At 46.1% G+C, this 20,625-nt stretch overlaps 1 protein-coding gene across 1 annotated transcript in view; it reads left to right on the top strand.

The window, feature by feature from the left end:
* The window catches only part of ENPP2 (ectonucleotide pyrophosphatase/phosphodiesterase 2), a 129,987-nt gene extending 118,760 nt beyond the window's left edge, over positions 1 to 11,227 (top strand). The window contains exons 24-26 of the mRNA XM_052651453.1: positions 1,877 to 2,009; positions 3,469 to 3,625; positions 10,647 to 11,227. Coding sequence (XP_052507413.1) covers positions 1,877 to 2,009; positions 3,469 to 3,625; positions 10,647 to 10,817 — 461 coding nt within the window. The 3' untranslated portion in view covers positions 10,818 to 11,227. The remainder of the gene's footprint in view (positions 1 to 1,876; positions 2,010 to 3,468; positions 3,626 to 10,646) is intronic.
* The last annotated feature ends 9,398 nt before the right edge of the window (positions 11,228 to 20,625 follow it).

Raw genomic sequence — 20,625 nt, 5'->3', positions numbered from 1 at the left:
GCGGGTTTGGCCTTTTGACTGTTCCCATTGTTATTTCTTTCCCTCTGTCCTCTCCAATTTTTATGCTTAAGTTAACGTTTGAACTTCTCCCCCACTGTCCTCCCTTCTTTATTCCAAATAATCATCCGTGGTGTTTTGGCTCTGGTGGCTGCTCTGTCCTTCTCATTTAGGACAGAGGATCATCAGCAGTTGAAACCCCGTGGGAAAAATGCCCAAGTATTTTTTAATTAGAGGAGGTAAGAAATGATAACAGCCTGAACCTCATAACCCCCATGTATCAGGTTGGCCAAAAAGTTCAAGTGTTTCAATCACACTGTACAGAAAAACCTGAATGAGTTCTTTGACCAACCCAATAGCGTCGAGTACAGTAAGTCATATCTAACATTTTGGAGCCAGCTTCTCTGGTTTGCATTGCCCGTCCTCTCTTGCCTTTTCTCTTCTCCCTTGCACCCGTCCTTGCCCCGCGATTGATTGTCGTGGAATTGGGAGCTAGCCTGGACAGAGAAGTCTTCTCTAGAGGACGACTGTGAAGCTGAGAAATGCAGAGTGGAGGAGACACCCGGGGATCCCAAACCAAGGGCGAGTTTTCCAGATAGAGGGAGGAGCATGTGCCTTACTCTGAAGCACGTTCAGCAAGCAGGGGCAGAAGAAAGCCTGTAGCTGGGGAAGAATGGGGAGGAGAGCCACGGAGGGAGGCAAGGGCCACGGTGGAGAGCTGGGGGTTATTCTAACTACGGGAGAAATCATCTGGAGTGTGAGAAAAGGGTGCTGGGGAGCATGAGTCACTCTCCGATTCATGGTGTAAGAGGATCCGTCTGGCTGCTCCAGAGAATGGCCGCATACAGACCGCGGTCCCCAGCCTTTTTGGCACCAGGGACCAGTTTTGTGGAAGAGTTTTTCCGGGATAGGAAGGGGATGGTTTGGGGATGATTCAAGTGCATTACATGTATTGGGTGCTTTATTTCTGGTATGACATCAGCTCCACATCAGATCATCGGGCATTAGATCTGGAGGTTGGGGACCCCTGAGCTACAAGGAAGAGTTTCTCCCAGGGGGCCCAGGAAGTAGTCTTCTGTGGTAGCTCATTGCAAGAGAAGATGGTGGCTTAGATCAGTGTGGATGCAGTGAGAATGGTGAGGAGTGGTCAGCTTTAGAAGACAGGGCTGTGCTTTGGAGGTCTCACTGACAGGACTTTGCCACATGTGTATGAATAGAGCAGACAAGTGCAGGGTGAGTCCTAGGATTTTGACCTGAACATCTGAGAGTGAGTGCCACTGACTGTGATGGAGAAGCCAAGAGATGGAACAGGAGTGAAAAGGAGAATTAAGAATTCTGTTTGAATAATTTTTTGTTAGATATGATTATGAGGTCTTCAAATGCACCATGAGATGGGTGGTTGGATAATATGTCTGGAGCTGCATGGAAAGGTTAGGGATAGAGACATAAACTTGGGAACTAGTCTATCACATTGTGAAAGAAAAAAAAGTAGATTAAGGCCTTTTTCCAATTTTTCACAAACACTATACTTCCTCCATTGCACAGCTATTCTGTCTTCCTGGAATGTTCTATCTCCACCTCTTTGCTCAGAAATACCCCCCCTATCCTTCAGATCTCAGCCTAATAACCACTTCCTCTGCAAAGCCTTCCCTGACTGTTCACCTAGGTTAAACTCCTCTACCAATGAATGTCTCCATGTCTTTTCTGGCTCATAAATGACACACACACAGCTAGTGCTTTACGATGGGTTGTTCTCAAGAATCACAACAGCTCTATTGTCTCTTAACTTGTGATATGTGTCTTATTTAACATATCCTATAGAGAATTCGGCCAAAGCAAGGAGTTTTGTTCACAAAGAATTGATATTGTCTTTGCACAGGCATCTGGAATTATTTCCAAAGGGTTCTGGTGAAGAAATATGCTTCAGAAAGAAATGGAGTTAATGTGATAAGTGGACCAATTTTTGACTATGACTACGATGGCTTACACGACACACAAGACAAAATCAAACAGTAAGCTTTTAAATTCCAAGATCTCACTCAAAAATATTTTTCAAATACTCATGTACCAGAGAAGAGCTGATGCCTCTTAAACCTGTTCTTCTTTGAATCTCCTTGTGAATTCTTCAGTTCTTTCGGGCCTTTTATGAAACATGGCATTGGGGGTTGAAAGAAACAGGAATTTGTGGTAAATACATGCACTTTTCAGCTCCATCAAAGAATATGTATCAAAAGATTAAACTTTTTTCATTTATTCTTTAATAACTCATGGAAATAATTTTCCCTTGTTTCCCTTATTTGGGGGGGGGGGGGACTTTTAAAATTCCTTAGGTTTTCTGAGTCAGTACATGTCAACAGGAAATTGCATATAAACTTTGATCAAATCTCATTTCTGTCCCTCTCTGGTGCTATTAGGGATATAAAAGAATTGGGCATACTCTATTCATGAGGAACTGACAGTCTGGTGGAGAAGGCAAGAAGATATAAATACAACGAATTCATAATAGATTAGCACTTAACTGTATACATGCATGAAACAGAGTAACACAAAATATGACAGGGTTTAATTGTGAGACAGAGGAGCCTAGTGGGCTGCCGTCTGTGGGGTCGCACAGAGTCGGACACGACTGAAGCGACTTAGCAGCAGCAGCAGCAGACAAAAATGTTAATTTTTTAAATATAGATAAGTAATAAAATAGCTCTTACTCCCTTTCCAGTCATCCATAAGAGAAATTTTATCTTACTCATACATTTATTGATGGTTACTGTTACAGTTTTAAGCTCAAACTGTATTATCAGCTTAATTGTAATTTCAGTATTTTGAAAATGATTAAAATGAAGATAAAAGGAAACTAAGTAAGGAATGATCACTTCCTATGCTGTGCTCTACCGGCAAAAATTATTTACGCTTAGCACTCAGTCCTTAGAAGTTTCTTTAGTAAATGAGTTCTCTGTACCAAGTTCAGGCCCTCACTGTGGCTTGAAAGGGCTATTCTCCTAGCTCCTGTGTTTTCTGCCTCTGGCCCATTTGATACAAATCTATGCGAGTTATTCTCCTGAAATGTGGGCCTCACAATGGTGCTTCCCAGCACGGAAGCTTTCAGCGGAGCATCACGGCCCAAACTCCACACCGCCCGCGCTCAGAACCACCGCCCCTCCTCCTGCGGCGCTTCCTGCCTCTCCCTGACTTCCATCGCCACTCCGCTGGCCTGTCATTGTGTCCAGCCTCTGAGTCTGGGTTCAGGCGGTTTTCCTGTGTCTCGAGTATCTTTTCTGCGCTGCCAGGTTGAGAAAGGAGATCTGGGGCATTGAAAACATGATATTCAAAGACAGAGACGGGGGTTAACGCTTGCGAGGGAGGCAGCGCCTCCCTGGAGAGGAATCTCCCTGCAGTCGCTGGGGCAGCGCTCGCTGAGCACACCTCACAAGGCGCCCTCCCTCAGCCCGAACTCGTCTTGCCTCCCCGTGCCAGGTACCTGGAGGGCAGCTCCGTCCCCGTGCCCACCCACTACTACAGCATCCTCACCAGCTGCCTGGACTTCACGCAGCCCGCCGACCGCTGCGACGGGCCGCTCTCCGTGTCCGCCTTCGTGCTGCCCCACAGGCCCGACAACGACGAGAGCTGCAACGTGAGTGCAGACATGGCGGCCCTCGAGGCTTCCGCTTCCGCTTCCGCCCGCGCTCCTTCATCTCACGCGTATTTCCGGTTCCATTTTCATTGCTTTGAAAGTCTTTATATTGTTATTATTATTTTTAAAATCTACTTGTTTAATTTGTTTATTTATTTAGGTTTTGTTCAGCAAGTACATAGGTCCTTATTATTATCATTATTATTATCCAAACCGGAACATTTCTGGAAGTGGAGGGAGGATGCTATGAAATACCAACTACAGACAGCAGGGACGAGCCGCGCTGAAATGAGGGGCACAGTTTCCCCCTATTTGTAGGGCATCAGGGGAACTTGTTTTCGTTGGAGGATCATTGCTTCCCAGTGTTGTGATGTTTCTTCCGTGCGTCCGTGTGAGCCGGCCCTAAGCACACAGGTGCCCCCTCCCACCCCACCCCTCCGGGCGGTCACCGAGCCCCGGCTTCAGGTGCCCCGCGTCACACATCACACTCCCTCTGGCGACCTGTTTTAGGTTTGGTAATGTATATGTTTCAGTGCTATTCTCTCAAATCATCCCACCTTCTGTTATTATTTTGTAATTGGGATATAGGTGCTTTACATTGTTGTGTTCGTTTCCACTACACAATGAAGTGAATCAGCTATATGTATACATATTAAATAAAATGAGACAAATGACTGTGCATCAAGTTTATAACATAACTGCACAGAGAAAAGAATTCAAATAAATTATGCATTTGTACTCTGACTATAGGGCTTCCCACGTGGTGCTAGTGGTAAAGAACCTGCCTGCCAATGCAGGAGACATAAGAGACGTTTGATCCCTGGGTCAGGAAGATCCCCTGGAGAAGGGTATGGCAACCCACTCCAGTATTCCTGCCTGGAGAATCCCATGGCCGGAGGAGCCTGGAGGGCTATAGTCCACAGGGTTGCAAAGGGTCAGACACGGCTGAAGCAACTGAGCACACGTGCACTCTGACCACACTCCCTGAATGGGATATAGTTCAAGAACAAATAAAGCAAGCAAAGGAAATTTGAACTTTACACAGTAGATGTGGTGTTGCTAGTGATGTTGATATTTTAATTTTGAAAATTAAAAAAATGTAGTTATAAAAGAGCAGTGTCCTTTGGGATTTGCTGACAGAATTCATCTTTGTGTCTTAAATTATATCCCCACCCTTGAACTAGAACACACTTATTATAAAACATTTGGACTATACAAATGGGTATACAAGTTGAGTCTTTGGAAAGGACCCAACAAAACTGCCTAACACTTGGGAACTCTGTGCTCTAATGGTGTTTTAATTTTCAATGTAAGGGTATTGTGCATTTAATAAAGTTCTATTTCAGTGTTTGCTCTTAACAAACGATAAAAGTGCTCAAATGCCTTCAGTTTTGCAAAAGACAAATATATTTTGAAAACAGTGAAAAGTAGCAGAACTTTGGTAGTTATTGAAATGAGGAAAGAACGGCCAGGAGCTCATTATATCCTTCACTCTACTTTTGTGGTTGTTTGAAATTTTCATTAATGAAAACTAAAAAGAAATGTTTTTTTATATATTGGAGTATAGCCAATCACTCTGGAGAAGGAAATGGCAACCCACTCCAGTATTCTTGCCTGGAGAATCCCATGGATAGGAGATCCTGGTAGGTTACAGTGCATGGGGTTGCAGAGAGACCCAACTTAGTGACTAAAATAACAACAACAATAGCTAATTAACAGATGTTGTGAAAGTTTCAGGTGACGGCAAAAGGATTCATTTGGGGATATATATATATATATATATTTTTTTTTTCCCCCAATTCCCCTACCGTCTAGGTTGCCACGTAACACTGAGCAGAGTTCCCTGTGCCACACAGTAGGAATTTGTTGGTTTTCCATTTTAAATATAGACACAAACACACAGGAATATATGCTCTACGCATCAGACTTTGATGTGTAAGTTGTAAGGGCAGGTGTAACAGGTCACCCCATTCTTAAATAAGACAGATGACTCGATTCACTTATTCCAATGTGAAAGCAGGGCGGCAGGATGAAAAAGGCCCAGGAAGGCAGGCAGGAGCCATGCTGGGTGCGCCTGGCCCTGGTCGAATGCTGCGCTTGGGGGCAAATCACGTGACCACTCCAGGTCTCTTTAATGCGATGGAAACCTTGTGCTTCAAGGTTGATTTTAGAATAGTCTCTATGCTTTTGTTTATAGAATAGAAGGATCAGAGCTAAAATCTCCAGAAGAAAATTTTTAGTCAACAAGCAGTGCTTAAATTCCTTAATTATTTATGTAAGGTACCCTGGGAGAAACCAGGCTGTGTTTAACACAGTCACTCCTCCAGGCAGCCTTCCAGGGGAGAGCAAATGAAACAAGCACTCTGCTTCACTAAAAGGCAAAGAGACTTAAGAATAGCTTCAAGACAGATTTTCAGCTTCATGGACAAGGCAGTTTTGAGGCTAGGGCTTCAATTATAGGTGAAGATTGACCTATCTGAAACAAAAAACAATGGATTCAGGAAAAGATAGAAATGTGAAATATGGCTAAAAAAAGGCTAAGTAAGTTTGCCCAGAATATCGGAAATGAAGATCATAGTGGGAGATAAGGTTTTAAAGGTTGCGTAGAATCAAATTTGAAATAAAAGTCATCAGGCCTACCCTGCTGGTCTAATGGTTAAAACTCTGTGTTTCCAAAGCAGGGGGCCTGGTTTCCCTCGCTGGTCGGGGAACTAAGATCCCACATTTCATGAGGCCAAAAATAATAATAATTAAAATAAAATAAAAATAGGCATAGCAGCCACGGTAGCAGGTGTCACCGTTGGTCGAGTCCATGCTAACCATCCAGTCCTGTGCAGCCTGGTCTCCTGTGTCATTTCTCATCAGCTTATTACCCTGTTAGGCTGGTACGTATGACCCCCTCCCCTTCCCCTTTATTGAGTCTTGAGGAACCTGTGGCTCATAAAGGAACTCTGTAGCATGGCTATCTGGTTGCCTTCTACCTAGTCGGTAGGAGAGCAGAACTTTAGATTCAAGACCTCTGTTTTCAAAAGCCCATCCTCTTTCAAATCTATCAGATTTCTATAGTGGAAGCTTGGAGCCTTAGCATTTTTTGCTTATTGCATCGACATTAGTGAAGTGAAAGGCACTCAGTCGTGTCCGACTCTTTGCGACCCATGGACTGTGTGGTCCATGGGATTCTCCAGGCCAGAATCCTGGAGTGGGCAGCCTTTCCCTTCTCCAGGGGATCTTCCCAGCCCAGGTCTCCTGCATTGCAGACTGATTCTTTACCAGCTGAGCCACAAAGGTAACCACAAAAAATGTTTAGGCGTGAGAGCAATGTTTTGGCCTCTGTTTTGGGAGATAAATCAGAATTGGAGGAGATGAAGCATGGTCCTCAAAGGGCTTTGGCGGGATTCCCAAGATTGAGGTGACAGAACCTGAACTGGGGTGTGGTCTTGGAGACTTCTAAAGGAAGGTGGAAGGCAGCAATAGTGTATTGCAAGAATCGATAAAATCTTAGAAATAACTGGATGGGAGGTGGAGGAGCAAGGGAGCGTCAGGTGAGAGAGGAGCGATTCTCAGCTGATTGGCTTGGCCGTCTCAATTCTGATTGTCTACACCCTACAGGAGCAGCTAATGCTGTACTGGGGCTGGGAGTGTAATACCTCTGGATCTGAACTGCAGTTTTACTGAAATCTGGCTGTGGGGAGACAACATTTTTGCAAAAAAGTAAACACATATTTTATGGGGTGAAATTCAAAATTGCCATACATGTTTAAGACAAGGCAGAGTCTACAAAGACATCTTGGACTTAAGCCGTGTAGGAGACACCTAAGTTCTGAGGGAAGGTGTTCACATTTTTCTGTCATTTGGGGAAGTGGGTGATGGAGGAGCTTGAAAACATTGTCGTGAACTCAGCTCGAAGGCAGTTTTTATTCCTCCCAACGTTATGTCTGACGACAGCAACTGATGTCCTCACATGCCTTCCTCCCTGCCCGGGCTTAGAGGTGTTTCTTGCAGTGCTCATGGCCAGCGTGCTTCTTACTGAAGAACCCCCTGCCACATAGACAGCTGTCTGTGCTTTCTTTTACTCTGTTAAATTGGAGTATAATTGCTTTACAATGCTGTTAGTTTCTGCTGTACAATGAAATTAACCAACTGTATGTATTACAGCCCCTCCCTCTCGGACCGTCCCTCCCATCCATCCAACCCTTCCAGGTCATCCCAGAGCACTGAGCTGTGCTCCCTAGGCTTTATAGCAGGTCCCCACTAGCTACCTGCTTCACGCATGGTAGCGTATATGTCAGTCCCAACCTGCCACTTCGTCCCACCCTCCCCTTCTTGCCCCTGACCGGGTCCACACGTCTGTTCTCCACGTCTGCATCTCTATTCTTGCCCTGGAAATAGATTCATCTGTACCATTTTTCTAGACTCCACATATATGCATTAATAGACAACATTTGTTCTTCTCTTTCTGACTTCACTCTGTATGACAGACTCTAGGTCCATCCATGTCTCTACAAATAACCCAGTTTCATTCTTCTCTGTGACTGAGCTGTGTCCCATTGTATACACAGACCACATCTTTTCTTTCCATCCTCTGTTAAGCGGCATGTAGGGTGTCTCCATGAGCTGGGTTTGGTAAACAGTGCTGCAGTGAGCATGGGGGTACACATGTCATTTTGAATTACATCCTTGCTTTAAGGTCCACCTTAAAACTGCTGGGACTTGAATTCACAAGCTCGTTTGGAAGGAAGGCGGGTGAAGAATAAATGTCCATATCGAAAACAAAAAACAAAACAAACACGAAGCAAGTCCCTGGATTGTGCTTTCATTTGCATTAATGTGTAAAGTTATTTATTTTTAAAGTTTTTCTTTTCCTCTCTTGGTTCACTTGAACTTTTATTCGACTTTTATTAGTTTTGCGTTTCATACTAGAGTCTCCTGCAGCAAATACTTGAGTGGGTTGCCAGCTAGCAAGGGGCAGAAGTCATTTTCTTTCCTGTAGCGTAGCCCAGTATTTTGACTAATTGGAGGCTGGATTTTAGCCTGTGAGAACCAGAGGAGAATGCCTCTCAGATGAAACGCGCAAATCACTTCCCTAGGAAAGAAATAGCAAAAGACAGATTTTTCCCCAAATTCTTATAATCCCAGCTGGCCATTATTAAAATTAGGAAAAACCTTTTCACCCCGTGTCCACACATTCAAAAGACTGCATTTACAAAGGAAACATTAAACTTACTGACCATTGAAAAATCAAATGAATGAGTCGAATATGAAAATTCTCCCAAAATATCTCTTCGTGCTTACTCTGCTTACTCTGAGGGGGTCCCGACCCATTTGGAGACCTCCTACTTCGTTAATTATATGGTCACACTGAGGACTGGTCAGTACCGTTGTGGGCAGAGTTATATTTAGGCCTGTCCTTTCCTATGAATCGCAGAGATCTTGGTCAGCCTGGGTGAGGAGGGTGGGGCGTGGAGGGTTAAAATCCTTATTTCCCCCAGCCTCCAAAGCAATTTCTTCCTGTTTCTTCCTTTTGCCGGGGATGGCCAGGCATCAGTTTCCTGAACCAACACCCTCCTGGACGTATTTAGCACTGGCACGAGCTGCCAGAGCTCCCTGTCCAGGCCCATGTGGGTTGGAGCTTTCCGAGAAAACCCAGTGCAGGTTCTTGGGCTTCGGTGTAGCTCACGGAGACCGCCTGCGGTGGAAGACTCGGGCAAAGGCATGCCTGAGCTGTCTCAGTCCTGGGACATGCAGCTATCCTTCAGCTTGTAGAAGGACTCTTGGCAGCCGTTGCAATTTGGAAATGAGATTATTTGCAAAGATCCTCCCGCCCCATCTCTTCTCTGAAGGTAGACATTTCCCCACATTCTCAAGGTTCTCAGATCTCATTCTCTCAACTTCCCTCAGAAGTGAAAAATATTTTTTTAAAGTAAAGACTGCTTTGTGGGCATTATTTTTTCTTTCTTTTTTCTTTTTTTGCTAATTAATCATTGATTTATTTGGCTGCACCAAGTCTTAGCTGTGGCATGTGGGATCCGGTTCCCTGACCAGGGATCAAACGTTGAGTCCCCTGCTCTGGGAGTGCAGAGTCTTAGCCACTGGACCACCAGGGAGGTCCCGGCATTACTTTTTTCATTTCTCCTTAGATGTGAAATAAATTATTTAGTGTGAGACATTTAAATGTCTTTCATCTTGAGTCTGGGCCAATGAGGCGATTCTTCGCAAGCAGTTATGACAGAAAGAGATTTCCTTTCTTCCCATCCTGGGATCACCTGTAACGGTTTTTTTCGCTCTCACCCCCTTCTTGCTTCCTGTCCTTCTTCCTGTCCCAGGCGCTGTAGTAAACATTATTCTCTTTGTGTACCAATGAAGAAAAGGAGGCCGAGAGTTTAGAGAGCTTGAGCAAGGTCTCCCAGGCAGGAAGCGGTACTGCCTTTCCAACCCCGGCCTCTTGGGCCCCCAAGTGCCAGGTGTATTCGCTGAGCGGCTCAATTGATATGAGTCGAGTCAAACTTACTGCAGTCTCAATCGGTTGCAGTCTAATAGGTGACGTCATCAATCTAGCATATTCTTCAGAAGCTCCAGGGGTGCACACACGTCGTGTGCATTGCGCACAAGCTCTGCACCCCCCGGGGGAGGCCGAGGCTCTCCAGTCCTCCTGCGCTCTGCTCCTCGCTTCAATTCGACCTCGGGGGAGAGAGACAAAGAACTGATTTCTCCAGGGCCTTGCGCTCTCCCGATCTTGATTTCTGTTCTGAAGACCCATTGAATCAAACGTCCTCTTGCACCACACCTCGCTTTTATTCGGTCCAGCTAACTGCCGCTGAAAATGTTTCAACAGCCGAGGGCCGGTATTTGTGGTGCGTTGTGGCAGGGATGTGGGAGCCGCGGCGAATCCAAGGAGGAAGAAAACACCTTGGCTTTGGGTGCAGGAGTTCGCAGAGGTCGTGTGTGGACTTGGACCAAACAGAGTGTTGGAGAAACGCCTTTGGAAAATTCTGACTCTGATTGTCTTTCCTTTCCGTGGCAGAGCTCAGAGGACGAGTCGAAATGGGTGGAAGAGCTTCTCAAGATGCACACAGCGCGGGTGCGGGACATCGAGCATCTCACCAGCCTGGACTTCTTCCGCAAGACCAGCCGCAGCTACCCGGAAATTCTGACCCTAAAGACGTACCTGCAGACGTATGAGAGCGAGATCTAGCCTTCCGGTCCTCTGCGCTGCAGGCTTATCAACTGGTGTATATTTTTATATTGTTTTTGTATTTATTAATTTGAAACCAGGCCATTAAAAAAAAAGCTAGTATTTTAATCCTGTACCAAATCTGACATCTCACGCCTGAATGACTCCACTGTTTTCCTCTAATGCTTGATTCAGGTGGTCCTGTGTTTTGAGTAGAGCTTGTGATAATTGCTGCCCCTGGCATTTTTAGTGGAAGCTTCTAAATGGTGCTGCGTAGGCCATATTCGCATGGAGGATATCTCAATCTTCCAGAGCACAGTTGCCACATTTAGTCCCGTACTGTATTAAAATACTGATTTTGTAAAGTTGCATTCATTTATTGTTAATTATGACAGACATATTTAAACCTTATAGACCAATATAGACCAATCGTAAATATAATAAATCACACATTCAGTTTTTTTTCCTGGTTTTATTCTGCCTTTGTTTCATAGAAATTAGAGGGTTTGTTTCTAGTGAATTTCATGCATGAAAAGGATACATTTCTTGTATTGGGCCCTCTTCCTAGTTGGATATAGTTTACATAGACAAAGGGACGTCCTTAATAGTCCACCATGTGGCTTGAATGAGGTAGAGGATGAATTGATACATATCTGTGGGATATCAGAAGGACAGAGGGAGAAGGGAACCAGAACTCCTGAATATCTTCTCTCACCTATCTACTTTAAAAAATATTTTGAACGTTGGAGGATCAGGTTCCTTTGATCAAGTTGTTTCAAAGCTTTTATTGGACTTAACTGAAAGTGTACTAAGCATATATTCTGTATAAGTATCAACCTAAGAACCAGGAAGCATATAAAGATAAATAAGACACTGAGATGATATATAGGCATAAAAGTATATTTAACAAATCAAGGTAGACAGTAATGAACACTAAGTGAACAGTGTTAGGATAACACAATATGACAGAAGGGTTTGAATGATAGATGGAGTGATTTTTGATGGAGCCAATTGTGGCCATAAAAAATAATGAAGCACAAAGTGAGGAAGTCATTTAGAGATTTTCTGTCCTTCTGATTGTATATGGATGAAGATGCATCTCAGTACTGCCATATTTCTAACAGTTAATAATCTTCTCTAAAAAAAAAAAAACAATAGCAGTTAAATCTTCCTTTAAAAATAAATTTGCTTAAGGGAACGTCCCTAGCGGTCCACCGGCTAAGACTCCATGCTCCCAATGCGGAGGGCCTACGTTCGATCCTGGTCAGGGCGCTAGATCCTACACACCCAAACTAAAAGGTAAAATACAACACGCCCCAACGAAGGTCGAAGGTCCTGTGTGCCACAGCTAAGACCGGGGACAGCCAAAGAAATAAATATTTAAAACATTTGTTTCCTTAAGAAGGAAGTTGTCGTGTTAAGAAGTACATAACAGAAGCAGGACAGCTGGTATGTGGACAGTGGGGATATGGGAAAAATCATGAACATGGTATGAGGAAAACCGATGTTTGGGAAACACAGCTACAGGGATGCACTGGAAGAAGTGCCCTGGTAATGCTGATGGCAGCTGCGTTTATCCACCAACCACTATGCGCCACGCACATCTCTGGCCCTTCATATGCTCAGGAACGACTTTATGGAAAAGGGAAGAGGTGAAGGTGGGGATGGGCAAGGCTGGAATTGGGCTTTGGAGTTTGGGGTAAATAGGGTGGGAGTGAAACCATAGGCAATTATTACTCAAATCCATTTCACCTGCCTTCACAAATCAAGGTCATCAAAACACTTGCATGTCCTCCAAGCGGCATGTAGCCTAAACAATAAGATGTTTGCCCGGGTGGTTTCCCAGGAAGTTGGAGTCAGCTGCGTCTAATTTGCGCTGAGCTGGTTAAGACTGGATAGGACCCCCAACCCTCAAACTGGGCATGCGCGAACGCCTACGCTCAGTGACCTTCTGACGTCACAGAGCCGGAAGTTCCCCTTGCAGGTCGTGCTCTGCGCCTCCCGGTTTTCAATGTGCCGAGGCCTGTCGCTTAATCACACCTGCACAGAGCACGATGGCTACTGCGCCTTCTTCCATCACCTCTCCCGGTGATCTTCCTGCTCCCCAACCCCAGAGCACCCTGCCTCTTCGTGTTTTTGTCCCATAGACACCCCAATCTCCTTGCCTTCTGGGAGATGGATCTGACATGTCTCTTCACTTTGTTGCCTTTCAAATAAATCATTTCTCTGCTGTAAACCTCAGTGTGTCAGCATTTTAACCTGCCACCCATCAGGCAAAACATATCTGGTTTGGCAACAGAAATGCGGTAGAGATGAATTGGTGTATCACTCACTGTGTAGTATCATGTCACGGTTAACTGACCGTCTACTACATGCCAGGACCTAGGCTTGCTGTTGAGGATGAAACAGATAAACATGGCTCCTCACAGAACTTGCACTTTAGTGTTGCCAACAAAGGTCCTGTCTAGTCAAGGCTATGGTTTTTCCTGTGGTCATGTATGGATGTGAGAGTTGGACTGTGAAGAAAGCTGAGCCCCGAAGAATTGATGCTTTTGAACTGTGGTGTTGGAGAAGACTCTTGAGAGTCCCTTGGACTGCAAGGAGATCCACCCAGTCCATTCTGAAGGAGATCAACCCTGGGATTTCTTTGGAGGGACTGATGCTAAAGCTGAAACTCCAGTACTTTGGCCACCTCATGCGAAGAGTTGACTCACTGGAAAAGACTCTGATGCTGGGAGGGATTGGGGGCAGGAGGAGAAGTGGACGACAGAGGATGAGATGGCTGGATGGCATCACGGACTCGATGGGCGTGAGTCTGAGTGAACTCCGGGAGATGGTGATGGACAGGGAGGCCTGGCGTGCTGCGATTCATGGGGTCGCAGAGAGTCGGACACGACTGAGCGACTGAATGGAACTGAACTGGGAGAACAAGAGCCATTCCAAACCCACAGGGCTTCGTTGCAACAGGTGCAGTGAGAGAATCACACAGGTGCTGAGGGGCAAGGGGGTGGAAAGAGAAGTGGCTTCAGTGACAATACAGCCAACACTTGAGGATGTGAAAAGCTGCCTCAAGAGCAGAGATAAGGAAGAAGCTGCTCAGGGACTGGGGAATTCTCACCCGGGAAGTACACACCCTGGCCTGGTGCTCTTGCCTGAGAGGTCTCACAACAGGAAAGGCTGATAAGGGATACGGTCCTGCCCCAAGACGTCAGCCTACAGACTCTGGGAGGGGCCCAAACAGGGAGAAGTCATCAGCCTTCCGGAGTCCTTCTCATTGGAATCCATGAGATGGAGAAGGCACTGGCACCCCACTGCAGTGCTCTCGCGTGGAAAATCGCATGGACTGAGGAGCCTGGTGGGCTGCAGTCCATGGGGTCGCAAAGACTCGGACACGACTGAGCGACTTCCCTTTCACTTTTCACTTTCCTGCATTGGAGAAGGAAACGGCAACCCACTCCAGTGTTCTTGCCTGGAGAATCCCAGGGATGGGGGAGCCTGGTGGGCTGCCGTCTGTGGGGTCACACAGAGTCAGACATGACTGACGCAGCTTAGCAGCAGCAAACGGAGAAATCATCAGCCTTCCAGCGTCCTTCTCCCTGAAATCCACGAGAAGGATGAACAAGGTGCCTGCTGCCAGGAAGGATGCTGAGTCAGAACGGTTGGCCAAAGGCAACCGGAAGCTACCCCCACTCCGGTAAAACCCCCGCCTGGGGGCCCCAGCGCAGAGCAGTTCTCCTGGTTCTCTCATCCTGCTGTTCTCCACCCAGGTGCCCCTTCCCAGTAAAATCTTTTGCTTGGTCAGCGCGTGTGTCTCCTTGGAAAATTCATTTCTGAGCGTTAGACAGGAGCCCGCCGTCAGGCCCTGGTGGGGGTCCCCCTTCCTGCCACACACGGACTAGGGTGAGAAAGACTTTGGCATGTGTGAGGGTCTGAAAGAAAACAGGTGTGCCCAGACATGACGGTGGGGTTGTCAGGGAACAGGTCAGCAGATCCTTGTGGGGACCGTTGAGGGGTCTAAGTGCAAGGAAAGTAATTGAGAAGTCACAGGCCGAGGTATGACAGGGTTCCATTTAAGATTTCAGTATATTGGCCTGGATATGCGGTAATTATATAGCCTCCTCTCAATGTCATTCCACAAAATGCAACTGATACTAGAGAGTGCACCCATTTCGGTGCAATAATTCTGCACTAACATTCCCAACAGCGGCATTGCAAGATAGAAGGGTCCGTTCCATTTTTAAGAACTATTTGCTAGCTCTTTGCATAGCTAGACTTGCACTTCCCCTCAGATTGAACTCTTCTCAAAATAGACTATACCTGAGGCTTTGGGGGTGAGCAGTTAGCAAATTTAGTTGAGTACTGCTCCTCTATTTTTAATCCTTAGGTCAAGTCTTTCTTTCTCATAAGTAAACTGCATACCGACCACTGTGTATTTCAGGGGAGCGGTTTTGCCGATAAACACATGTCATTAATTGGGGGGTTATTTATGAAAGGCTCTGAACGGACAGGGACTCTATTAAAATGAGGTCTGGAAGATTATTTTAAGTTGGGGATATTTTTTAAATTTTTTTTTATTTTGAGACCTTGGTCCATTCATACTTTCATTGAGCAAGTTGCCAACTGCTTGCTAGCATGGTGGTCCTGTTTTAGCAGATACATTCAGAAACTGCCTCTCTAAAATGAGCTCACTGTAAACAGGGTGAACCAGGAAAGCGGCCACAGAGTTTCTCAAGGGCAAAAACATTCTGAATTGTTCTTAAGAGAGTTGACTTTAAAAAAAAAAGAATCTATGCACAAAAGCAGGTTTGGTGTCCACTGGGTTTGCCTAGATTCCGGCCCGTTCCGCCTCTTTTTGGGAAGGGCTGCTGTGGACCGAGGATGTTCCTCCCTCCAGCTGTCTCTCTCTAGCTCTTTGCTGAGTCAGGTCGGGGCCGCCTTGTGGGTGGGAAGTGGTGAAGGCGACAGGAATTCTCCCATGAGGGGAGGGATTGTCCGGGGCCGTGAGGAACAAGATCGAGCTGTTTGAGCTTGGAGGCTGGGGTGAGCAGGGGGCCGGGAAAGGGTCACCAGGAGCGGCAGGAGCTCCAACCTGGGTCGAATTTCTAGGAAGCATCTGTCCTTGATCCCTCCTGTCCCATCCGTGTCCCCACCCCGGGCAGGACGTCTAGTTTCGGATGGAATGTGAAGGTGAACGTGGTGCCCTGGCCCTGTGAAGCTTTGCCGTCCGGCTCTTGGGAGCAGGCAAAGCTCCAACCCCTATGTGAGCTCTGGGCTCTGTTCCCACTAATTCCTTCACGGGGTTCTTTTCCTGCCTTTGGGTGGAAACTCAGGTGCTATTAATGTTCAACTGAATACTTGAGACACTTGGCAGTGTTCCTTATGCAAAAATGCCTAAGAAGTATTTTAACTTTAAAAGCCTTAAGGTATATTGGGTCACGCTCATGCATGCTAAGTGATTTCAGTCGTGTCTGACTCTCCATGACCCCATGGACTGTAGCCCACCAGGATCCTCTGGTCATGGGATTCTCCAGGCAAGAACACTGCAGGGGGTTGCCATGCCCTCCTCCAGGGCCTCTTCCCTACCCAGGGTCAAACCCAGGCCTCTCATGTCTCCTGTATTGGCAAGTGTTCTTTACCACTAGCGCCTCCTGGAAAGCCCATATTGGATCACACATATGTGTTAAAATAGAGTTACAATGTAAAATGCCTTTAGTGAGAAGGAAGACTAGTTCTACCTTAATCTGGAAGTTGCAATGGCACCCCACTCCAGTGCTCTTGTCTGGAAAATCCCGTGGACCGAGGAGCCTGGTAGGCTGCAGTCCATGGGGTCGCAAAAGGTCAGACACGACTGAAGCGACTTAGCAGCAGCAGCAGCAGAAGCTAATACAATATTGTAAGGCAACTATCCAGCAATAAAAATTAATTAATAAAAAAGAAAATTTAGGGAAAATCTCTTATAGGCATGATTTTAATTTAATGTAATGAAATGGTAATGCATAGATTTTTACCATAAGATTTTTTGCATCTATACATAATTTTGAACTACATATGAAAAAATACAGTAACTCAAATTAATTTATTTATAACATATGATCAATGGCATTATATTTCCTGGCTGTTAAAACTGTATTTTATAGTGTTAATAACAAATGTAGAAAAAAGTATTTCCTTAAAAATAAAATAAAATATATATTTAGTACATAAAAGTAGCTTTGGGGGTGGAAAGGAGGGGAAAAGTTGGCAGATAAATGTGTGTGCCTGCGTGCTTTGTCCCTTCAGTTGTGTCTGACTCTATGTGAACCCATGGACTGTAGCCCGCCAGGCTTCTCTGTCCCTGGGACTCTTCAGGACTGGAGTGGGTTGCCATTCCATTCGCCAAGGGATCTTCTAGACCCAGGGATTGAACCCGGGTCTCCTGCATTGCAGGCAGATTCTTTGCCATCTGATCCACCAGGGAAGCCTGACAGGTAAATAGGAGATTCAATACGGAAACAGGAAAAGGGATAATAAGCATAATTCAGAGGCTTTTAATTCTGGCAATTAGGGAGAAGATGGGGCCGAAACCTCAAAATTCTCAGAAAAGGAACAGGTGGAAAGATGCTGGCGGAACAAGGAGATAATACGTTATTAATTCATAAGGGCTGAAATGGAAGCGTGAACAAGCCATCTTGGTGAAAGTGATCAGGAAGCAGGCAGAGAAGGAGACCCAAGAATAGGAAAAATCTACACTCCTGGTATGTAGGTGTCAGATAATATAATACGTGTGGCCCCATGACCCCTGAAAAGCATGCAGACTGGGCAAAACCAAGAGAGAGGAAGAACGCCAGCATTTCAGGGCAGAGACGGCAAGGCCGTGTTAGGCTGTGGGCACACTCTGGAGATCCGCGGGCTCATGGTTTCAGGCAACCTTAAGCCTAGTATTTCTCATCTGTAAAAGGGTGATGAGGGACCTGCTCGGTGGCGGTGAAGGCTCCATGCTTCCAATGCAGGGGACGCAGGTTCGTCCCTGGTTGGGAGCTACGATCCCACATGCCTCGCAGTGCAGCCAAAAAAAAGAAAAAGAGAAAAAGTGATGACAATAACTCTTTACAGCGTCAGCAAAAGAATTGTGGCAGGAAACCTCACTGAAATATAAATTGATACCTTTTCCCTCCATTTTTAACACCACTTCCCAGCAAGGAAGGCATCCCCTCTTAAAGTGTTTTCTTGGCTTCAGGGCTTTTTGCAGAGTGGGTGTGGGGAGCAGCGGTAGTCTGTAATTAATGGATTTCCTGTCTTTTGTGAAAACCTAAACCCATCGAAGAAGTGGAAAAAAAAAAGTCTTTAGTGTGCCAAGAGAGAAAGGGGCCTTTCCTGGGATTCAGGACAGAGAGAAGCCTGTGGGTCGGAGAGGTGACTATACCCCGGGAGGGTTTCCCTGGTGGCTCAGACGGTGAAGAATCCGCCTGCAGTGCAGGAGACCCGGGTTCGATCCCTGGGTCAGGAAGGTCTCCTGGAGAAGGAAATGGCAACCCACTCCAGTATTCTCGCCAGGAGAATCCCATGGACAGAGGAGCCTGGTGGCTGGAGTCCACGGGTCGCAAAGAGTCGGACACGACTGAGCGACTAACACCTACACTCCAAGGTGTGCCGCGTGCTCCTTTCAGGGGCAGAGCCCTAGATCCCGGCACCCTGACCTCGGCCTGGACATGGATGGTTTCCAAGGGCTTTCAAGGGACTTGAGGATGCACCGTGGAGGCGCCCATGCCCGCTGCCCCGCTCCCATCGCTCCCCATTTACTAGAGTCTGGAATAATCCGGGGTGGGGCAACGACTGGACTCTCCACAAAGACTGAATTAAAGCGTGTAAGCCACGTAAGCTGGAGTTTAGATTAGGGGTGCAATTCGTTTTGGGGAAATGGGTTTAGGGAGCGAGTTACACTACAGACTAGCTACATTTGGAAAATGCTCAGCATCAGCTCGGTCTATGTCAAGTGCTCAAGAAAATTATCTAAATAAAGAGTGAAGAAAAGTCAGGAAGACAAAAAATCTTAACGCATGCATGTGGAATCTAGAGGAACGGTACAGATGAACAGATTTGCAGGGCAGGAAGAGATGTCTACGTAGAGCGTGGAGTTATGGACATGGTGGGGGTGGGGGAGGGGGTGTGTGATGAACTGGGAGGTTGAGATTGACGTACATACACGACCACGCATGAAAGAGAGAGCTAGTGAGGACCTGCCGTGTATGTGGAGAGCTCAGCTCCTGCTCTGAGACCACCCAGCTGGGTGGGATGGGGAGGGTGGGGAGGAGGGCCAAGGGGGAGGGGATGTATACGTATCCATAGAGCTGATTCCCCTCCTCACACAGCAGAAACCAACACAACATTGTAAAGCAGCCAATGAAAACAAATGATCCAGGAATAAACATTTTCATGGAAGAAATATCTTGAAAGGTAGGGAGAGAATACAGAAAGAATGAGCAGTGTGAAACCCAAGGCCAGAGACATTTTCAAGACGGAGGAAGTGGTCAATGATACCAAATGCCAGAGGGAAGTTAAGTTAAACAGGAATTTGAAAGCATCCATTTGAATTTTGCAATAAGGTGGCCATCCATGACCTTCTTGGAAGCACTTTCTTTTACATATATATATATATATAAATTTATTTATTTTCACTGGGAGTTAATTACTTTACAATATTGTAGTGGTTTTGCCATACATTGACATGAATCTGCCACGCATGTTCTTTCAGTGAAGGGGTCTGAGAAACAGCCACACTGTCCGGAGGAGGAGAGAATGGAGACTGCGCTGGGAGCTGGCAGTGCAGACTGGCCCTTTGAAGTTCAGAAACAGCAGAAACAGAGGACAGTCGCAGAAGATGGGGAGAGCTAAGGGAGCCCTTTCTGCTATTTAGGATGGGAAAATTTCTCACAGGCTGTTGAGAGGATTCGATCATCCTGGAAAGGCACTCATGGGTAAAACAACTGAATTAGAAACACATTCAAAATTGAAAGCAATGGATGACTCCAGCTGTCATGGATTTGCCTTCAAATTAAAGAACAAATAGAATTATTTCTTGGGTTGTGTTAGCATAGAACATATGACGTACATCGCTCTTTGCAAAATGGTGGCCTGTAGGCTGCATGCAGATTACTTTTGCTGTGCCCGTGGGATATTTTTTAAAAATTAGACACCAAAGATTTTTAACCTCTCCTGAAACATTGAGAATCTTTAACTTAGTCATTGTTCGTAGGCTATTGTTCCTGTCAACCCTCAGTGGAAGTCTATTTGGCTGCCCTTAGCAGCATTCCCAAGCATTTTCTAGAACAGGGTTGGCCAAGGGTTTCCATAAAAGGCTTTGCCATTCGACCTCTAATTGCTCAGCTCCACCACTGTAGCCTGAAGGCAGCTGTGGACAGCACAGAAGCGAACGGGCTCTGCTTCGTTCTAATACACCCTCCTGTTAGGGACCAAATGACGGGCTCTAGGACCTGAGTCATGTTTACCAGAAAGAGACAGGATATGCGCTCATCCTGCCTGGCCAATCATGTAACGCCAGCTACTCCTGTAACTGGGACAAAGAACTGCCTGTATATAAGCCGCCATACTCCTTCGTTCGGGGCTCTTGTCGGATTCCCTTGTGTGGGATGAGACTTGGGCCCTAGCGCGCTAGAGATTAACTCCCTTCTTACCCTTGCATTAGCGTGGTGGGCTTGCTCTCTCTCTCGGTCGGTTTGGAGATACGGGCTCGGAGCATAACATTTGGGGGCTCGTCCGGGATCTCCGTCCCGCCGGGGAGGACAACTCTCCTGGTAGAAGGAGTAACCTCATTAGGAGATAAGAGCTCTGA

Source organism: Budorcas taxicolor, chromosome 14 (genome assembly GCF_023091745.1).
Source record: "Budorcas taxicolor isolate Tak-1 chromosome 14, Takin1.1, whole genome shotgun sequence".
Classification (NCBI taxonomy): domain Eukaryota; kingdom Metazoa; phylum Chordata; class Mammalia; order Artiodactyla; family Bovidae; genus Budorcas; species Budorcas taxicolor.
The sequence above is the reverse complement of the archived record's forward strand: the minus strand, read 5'-3'. Positions and strand labels throughout refer to the sequence as shown.